This window comes from Parasteatoda tepidariorum, chromosome 5 (assembly GCF_043381705.1).
Source record: "Parasteatoda tepidariorum isolate YZ-2023 chromosome 5, CAS_Ptep_4.0, whole genome shotgun sequence".
In the NCBI taxonomy this organism is placed as follows: Eukaryota; Metazoa; Arthropoda; class Arachnida; order Araneae; family Theridiidae; genus Parasteatoda; species Parasteatoda tepidariorum.
Window position 1 is genome coordinate 3,716,402 of NC_092208.1, and position 8,246 is coordinate 3,724,647.

Here is an 8,246-nt window from a genome sequence, read left to right on the forward strand (position 1 = left end):
TTAAAAGTTACATTACTTTATGAAGCTTATCTTGATTAAATTTTTTTACTGTTAAAATTTAATGATGCACAAATTATTTCCCAGCATATGATACTGCCCGCGGGCCGCAGACTGTGCACCCCTAAAGTATATTATTATTTAGTGTATTATTGTTTATTATATATTATATTATAGTATAGTATATAATTGTATATTTTTCTTTTTACAAATGCACTCTTATTCCTCTATGTACCAATATTATTTTTAAAGAATTAGTCCTAATGAAACTAATATTCTCTATAGATTTTTGTTAAGAGCTCTTGCCTTGTTTATTGATATTGCTTTATAATTTTTAATTTCCATATTATTATTTTGCAGAAAAAATATAAGGAGTTGTTTACAGTAAAGCTTACCAACTTACCTTATCAATGCAAAAAGGTATATGTCAATACTCAAAATAAAAAATTAATCTCATTTTTTTTTATTTATTTCTTTGTTTAACAATGTTAATATATCTTTTTAGGCACAAATCAAAAAATTCTTCAATTCTCTCAAAATAGCTAGTCTTCGCCTTCCACCGAAAAGAAAAGGTTTCAAAATTTAAATACTTATTATAGAAATCTTATTTTTTATTTTAAATACTATAAATGTTTNAATTCATGTTTTTTATCATATTAAATAATACAAAAGTCCATTTAAACATGAATTTTAACATTAAAATATTTGTTCATAGAATTAAATTTAAAAAATAAATATTCCAGTTATTAAAATAAATGCAAGTTTAATACTTGGATTTAAAGACAGTTTATAGTGTTAAAATTGATTAAAATTGAAACAAAACCCCTTCAGCTGAAAATAAAATTCAACATTTAGTGGGGAATATTCTTTAACTTAAAAGCATTTTAATTTTAAATTAATTATAAGAGGCAGGGGTTGAGATAGGGAAGAAAAAAAAAAGAAAGAAAACATTAATTTTGAAGGAACTATTTTCCTTAATAATAAAAAGAAGAAAAACTATTAAGATACTTATCTACAACTCTTTATGACCAATACTTTTTTAACATGACAATTTGCTATTTACAATAAATACATTTATATGTTAACAATTAATTAAAAGTTACATTACTTTATGAAGCTTATCTTGATTAAATTTTTTTACTGTTAAAATTTAATGATGCACAAATTATTTCCCAGCATATGATACTGCCCGCGGGCCGCAGACTGTGCACCCCTAAAGTATATTATTATTTAGTGTATTATTGTTTATTATATATTATATTATAGTATAGTATATAATTGTATATTTTTCTTTTTACAAATGCACTCTTATTCCTCTATGTACCAATATTATTTTTAAAGAATTAGTCCTAATGAAACTAATATTCTCTATAGATTTTTGTTAAGAGCTCTTGCCTTGTTTATTGATATTGCTTTATAATTTTTAATTTCCATATTATTATTTTGCAGAAAAAATATAAGGAGTTGTTTACAGTAAAGCTTACCAACTTACCTTATCAATGCAAAAAGGTATATGTCAATACTCAAAATAAAAAATTAATCTCATTTTTTTTTATTTATTTCTTTGTTTAACAATGTTAATATATCTTTTTAGGCACAAATCAAAAAATTCTTCAATTCTCTCAAAATAGCTAGTCTTCGCCTTCCACCGAAAAGAAAAGGTTTCAAAATTTAAATACTTATTATAGAAATCTTATTTTTTATTTTAAATACTATAAATGTTTTTTCTTGTTTATTTTAGGTTTTGCATTTGTAGGCTTTAAAACAGAAAAAGATATGAAGCAAGCCCTGATTAAAAATAAAGGGTTTTTAGGTAAGCCTTCTAATTATATAATTTTAATGATATTATGATACATCATAGTTAAGTATAAGCAAAACTAAGTTATAATTTTTGTAATGCATCATAGTTTTGTTTCTACTCAACTTAATTTTGTATATATATTCCAATTGTTTTAATGTTTAACATATATTTTTGTCGTTCAGAAAAGAATGAATATAAGTGTTTGTAAGCAATTGTGTAGTGTGACTGATGCACGTTAAATCTGTCCAGTCACAAAGTCCTCCATGTTCCCATAACAAATTAAACCTGTGGGGGTATTGAATCAGAAGTTTTCTTGTCTTCTGGATTGGTTCAAAGCTACGGAGTTGAACATTAGTAGTCGTAAACCCAAAATTGGGTCGGCTGCTCAATGACGGTTATAAAGTAAAATATTACTACATGTTATCTACTCATGTATGCAAACAATTCTATTATAAACCAAACCAATTAAAATAAGCTTTAAAGTTATAACTACTTTATTAAACTATTTTATTTATTTGTCCATCTGCTACTTCTAACAAAGGATGAAAATAGAAATAGCATTCTTCAAATTGAGCGATTGGGATTTTATTCATCATTCATTACAATAACTCAATCCAAATACTTCATCCGGGAGTTCCTTTGTCTTCTGGACTGGGTTCAAATTTACAAAGCTACGTAGTTGAACATTAGTAACCGTAGTTAACTACCAAGAAATGTAGTTCATAATTGTAGTTAACTACCAAGAAATGTAGTTTTTCTCACCACGACTCACAGCAAATAAGACTCTTGCAGGAAATTTTATTGTGGAGAAACTGGAACTAGTGAGAATGAATAAACTGGTTTGAGTTATCTTATTAGAGAGTTGATTATCTGACACCTTATGTATAGCAAATGTTGGTTTTACATCTAAGCTATTTCTTTTTCTGCTTCCGTGTCTAAATTTTATTGCAAATGTATTATTTTTGTACAAATTGTTTAGCCTGATTACTTTTAAGAGAACACCCTACTGCAGAAGAAAATTTTCGTAGCAAATTCTCTTTCTCCTTCTTTACTAATTTAAAAGTTAAAAGAAACATAAAGTGAATTCAGACAAACGTAGAGTAAGTCATGAAGTTTCAATTGCTGAAAAAATATTTCGAAATATTAAAATGCAAACTGATTATTAGAAGACAGGGATGAGATTCTTCCGCGGATTCGCGGATTTCCGCTTTTTCTCAGATTTTTCCATTTTTCCCGCTAATTTCCGCTGAAATTTTTTTTTTGCACAAGTTAAAATATTTAATGAGGAATTTAACTTTCCGCTGAAAGAATTTATTGAAGTCCTTATTCCTCTCTCTGAATTTTCTCTAAAAATCATTTCCTTGGGATAAAACTGGTTGGCCTTTATATAGGGATGAGATTTTTTTTGTCTCTCGAATTTCAGCCTTTTTATCAAAACTCCGATTCTCTAAAAGTTTCGTTTTTTTTTTCATTCTTTTTTTATATGAATATCCCACTTTTCTTTTAAAACTCAGACGTTGAAGTAAAATAATTATTTTATTTGCGATTTTCAAAGATAAACAGAAAATTCAAACTACGTCCTAGCTGCTAACTCCTTCTTGTATTCTGGCGTGAAAACAAACAAAAAAACAGAAAAAAAATAGAGGTGGATTTGCGGTGAAAATATTTATTTGCTCATTCAATTAATCTTGTAAATTTTTATTTATTATGTCTAAACAAAAACAATACAAACAAGCCTTTCAGGAATCTCAAGTCCAGACTCAGCAAATATCTCGATTTTTATTCACGCGATTTTAATATCAATCATCGATTTTCGTATTTACCCGATTTAAAAGTTGCGCATTGCAATTCTTATTTACGCTATTTAAATATCGTACATTATGATTCTTATTTATGTGATTTAAAAAACCAATATCGTGATTTGTATTTAAGAGCTTTTAAAACCCTATGTAGCAATCCGTATTCACGCGAGCTTAAAATCCAATATCGAGATTCGTTTTTGAGGTTGCAATATCGGGNTTAAAGTTATAACTACTTTATTAAACTATTTTATTTATTTGTCCATCTGCTACTTCTAACAAAGGATGAAAATAGAAATAGCATTCTTCAAATTGAACGATTGGGATTTTATTCATCATTCATTACAATAACTCAGTCCAAATACTTCATCCAGGAGTTCCTTTGTCTTCTGGACTGGGTTCAAATTTACAAAGCTACGTAGTTGAACATTAGTAACCGTAGTTAACTACCAAGAAATGTAGTTCATAATTGTAGTTAACTACCAAGAAATGTAGTTTTTCTCACCACGACTCACAACAAATAAAACTCTTGCAGGAAATTTTATTGTGGAGAAACTGGGACTAGTGAGAATGAATAAACTGGTTTGAGTTATCTTATTAGAGAGTTGATTATCTGACACCTTATGTATAGCAAATGTTGGTTTTACATCTAAGCTATTTCTTTTTCCGCTTACGTGTCAAAATTTTATTATAAATGTATTATTTTTGTACAAATTGTTTAGCCTGATTACTTTTAAGAGAACACTCTACTGCAGAAGAAAATTTTCGTAGCAAATTCTTTACTAATTTAAAAGTTAAAAGAAACATAAAGTAAGTTCAGATAAACTTGGAGTAAGTCATGAAGTTTCAATTGCTGAAAAAATACTTTGAAATATTAAAATGCAAACCGATTATTAGAAGAGAACTTCTCCGTTGCGTCATCCTAAGTTATCATCTCATCATTTATTTTCATTCGTATATTTTGAAAATTTTCTTTTCAGTATTTGAAACTTCCATGGCTTACTCAGGTTTTGTCTGAACTCACTTTTTCTACATTTTTTAAATTTCAAATTAGCAATGAAGGAGAAAGCAAATTTGTGACGAAAAATTTCTTCCGCGGTATAGCATCCTCTTAAAGTTAGCATGTAAACTAATGCTTTAATATTTTTATTAGATGGTCGTTGTATACAGGTGTTAAAATACATTCAAAAATGTGAATCTGATGGAAAACCTAAGCAAAGTGAGAAGGTGAGAGAATTTACTCTTTCATACAAAAAAGTCTTATAGTTCATTTTTTTGGTGTATTGTTTTTTTTATATTCTTTTAATATAAAAAAAATTTATAGAATTCTATTCTCATGATTAATCAAGGTTGCCACTCCACAGGGAAAACCTGGAAAATACATGGAATTTAAATATCACTCAAAAGAAAACAGAATTTTGAATTTTTCTTTAGAAACTGAAAATTTCGTTTCTTATTTTTGTCTTTTAAAAAATGGTAACCAAGCAAAGTGCAATCTATGAGTTATTTAACAATGGTATTTCAGCTATTTTAAACTAGTTCATTTACCATAGCATTATTTGTTCTGAGTATGTTCACCTGTTGCTTTTTTCATGAATAATTACAATTTTTAAATAACATAATTTGAAACTTTAATGGTGGTATTTAGTATGGAATAACATACTCAGGATCGCTACTCCACAGGGAAAATCTGGAAAATGCAGGGAATTAAAAAAATCTAAAATAACATGGAAAATGCAGGGAATTTTGAGTTTTTCCTTGCAAACTGGGAAAATACAAGGAATTTTTTTTCTTATTTTTGTCTTTTAAAAAATGGTAACCACTCCAAGTGCAATTGATGGGATATTTAAGGATATTTCAGCTATATTTAACTATTTCATTTACTATAGCAGTATTTGTTTTAAATATGTTCTTTTTTTCCTTAAGTTTTTTCAGCAATTTTATAACTAGTACAGTTAGCACAATACAGCTCATGCAGGAACACAGTGATTGTGTTTTTCCTCTTAATATATTGTTTATAATATGTACAGGGAAAACACATGGAATTTTTTTTTCTTCTGGATTTGAATGGCAACCCTGCTAATTAATTATCTAACAATTATTCTATTTTAATTAATTATTACAATTAACTAATTAACCCCTTGACATATCATTAAAACTCTAAACTGTCCGGAATTATTAATTTCTTGATATAGAAATTATCTTTGATTGTACTGTAAACAACAACTCGCAACAGAATGTTGACAGAGATGCCAACTGCTCCGGACACTCCAAAATAATTTTAAAAATGGTAAATAACTACAAACTAAATTTTGCAAATATTTGACTATTTTTCCTTGCTTTTTAAAAGGTATAGCATGACGTAAGTACTATAAAGTGGTAAATTATATAAGCCTATGAATAATTTAGAAATAGTGGTGAATAAAAATCTACTAAATTGAATTTATTAAACTACGAATCACAATTGATGAACTACCACTTTAAAGTATTTATTTGCTGTCCGGAACAAGTTGGCATATCTGTGTAGAAGATGTCTGAGACGCGTTAATTATTGTTTTGACATATGAAGCAAATTCCGTCTCTCAGACGTCTTCGTATATCAAAGAGTTAATTATCTCTAGAGCTAAATGTGATATTTCAAAATCCAAAGAGTTGGGGAAAAAACACTGTATAATATTTACAAGTAATTTTATTTTACTTTTTTTACAGTACCCTGATAAAGAACTAAATGAAGAACTTCTTGCAGAGGTAAATGCTTTTAGATGGCTGTAGATTTCATAAAACGGTGCTATTCAGAAAGTTATTATTTTATGATTATTATTATTAATTTGCTTTTTACATTCTGTTTTGTCCTTACCTGACAAAAAATTATGTATTAATAGTGGGAAAGATATTTATTTTTAAATTAACAATTTGTAAAGATCTATAAATACAACTCATTGAGAATTTCGCTTTATCAGTAATATGTGCAGCCTTTAAAATTTCTAATTCAAACTTATACTTCCTTTAAGTTTTGTTGCATGCAACATTTAGTTAGTTTTGATATTAGAGTTTGCAAGATTTAGTACAGAATTTAATAATGCGCGGTTTAAGCCGTCCTATCCAAAACTGTCTTAAACTGTCCAAAACTTTTTTATTCAAATTATGTCACAATTTTAAGAAAAATATTGGGAAAAATAAAAGCTTAATTTTTCAGCTAAAAGCAAAATGAAGAGAAGTTCTTGCTTTATTTAAAAACATTATATATCCTTATGCAAAAACATAATTTATCAGTATTAAAAGCATATTTAAAAGATAATGTATTCACTTTTGTTGTTCAATGAATTGTAGAGCTTCAAAAGTTATAAATGTTTTCTTATTATGTTACATTATTTTCCTTTAATAAGTTAAAGCAAAGTGTTTAAAAAGTATAAAATATTTATTAATAAATGTAATTATTATGTGTACAATGGTTACACAAATAGAATTTTTAGCCTTTTACCAATGTTCAAGGTTTTGGAGAATAAAGCCCATATGTCCTGTCCAAAACTAGTTTTGGACGACCTAAACTCCAACCCTGTAGTAATAATGTAATTGAGTGATGTCTGCTGTCATTCCAATTTATGAAAATTAAAATAAATTTTTGCTGAGAGTAAAAATATGCGTTGCTGACATGATGTCTTGAGCCATGAAATTTATGATTAATTATGTAGAATTGTTTTCATTTAAATGCTTAGCTCATTTAAAGTTACATTACAATCTCTTTAAATTATTTTTAAAAAATTTAGATATTTTTTTTATTTATATCATAAATTAATCCATTTTATTTTAAATCAATATGGAATTAAGCATAGCTAATGCAATATTGACATTAAAATGAGATTTACTTCATGAAAACACTAAAACTATATACTAAAAAATTAAAATGAGCTTAAAATAAACAAAATTTTATTGAAAATAACAAACAGACAAACAATATATGCATTGTATTTCAAGCTGAAATTTGATTTTTGTTTGATTTTCACATTTATTCCTAAATCCCTACAAAACAAGTAATCAAAAAAAAAAAAGATGTTGACTGGGAATTTTTCAAAGTTCTCAGTGATGCATCAGTTATTGAACTTTTTGATATTACTATTACTTTTTTCCCTAAAGCATCAGCAATTTGGTTTTCTTGGATAGTATTGGAATTAGATAGTATTTCTTTGGATAGTATTAGAAGTAAGACAATTTTCATCGATTTTTGCATTATCATGAAAGTTAGAAAAATTTCATTTTGGAAAGAAGAAAAAATTGTTTATCCAGGCTTTTTCGCTCAAAAAGCTGGTTAGTTGCATCAAAAAATCCTGCATGAAGGCAAATTTCTCCCAATACTTGAATCAGGAGTTTCCTTGTCTTCTGGATTCCTTGATTCAGGAGTTCCCTTGTCTTCAAAGTTACAAGGCTACAGAGTAGAATCTTAGTAGTCGTAAACCCAAAATTGAGTCCTCTGTTCAACGACGGTTATAAAAGAAATTAAAGATAGTTTAAGTAATTATAAATAATGGTTCAAAAAATTCTTCTCAAGATTAAGTTTTACATACATATTTTTTTACTTCGCTAAATGTAAGTGCTTATATTACATCCAATTTTGACTTACATGTATCAAAACTTTACTCGTAGCCCAAAAA

The 8,246-nt window shown here is 27.3% G+C and overlaps 1 protein-coding gene across 1 annotated transcript in view; it reads left to right on the forward strand.

Moving 5' to 3' along the window:
* The window catches only part of LOC107438266 (probable RNA-binding protein 19), a gene marked incomplete in the record, with an annotated part of 97,779 nt that overhangs the window by 22,308 nt on the left and 67,225 nt on the right, over nt 1-8,246 (forward strand). Inside the window, 5 exon segments of the mRNA XM_071180874.1 lie at nt 358-417; nt 503-569; nt 1,739-1,810; nt 4,751-4,824; nt 6,307-6,345. Coding sequence (XP_071036975.1) covers nt 358-417; nt 503-569; nt 1,739-1,810; nt 4,751-4,824; nt 6,307-6,345 — 312 coding nt within the window.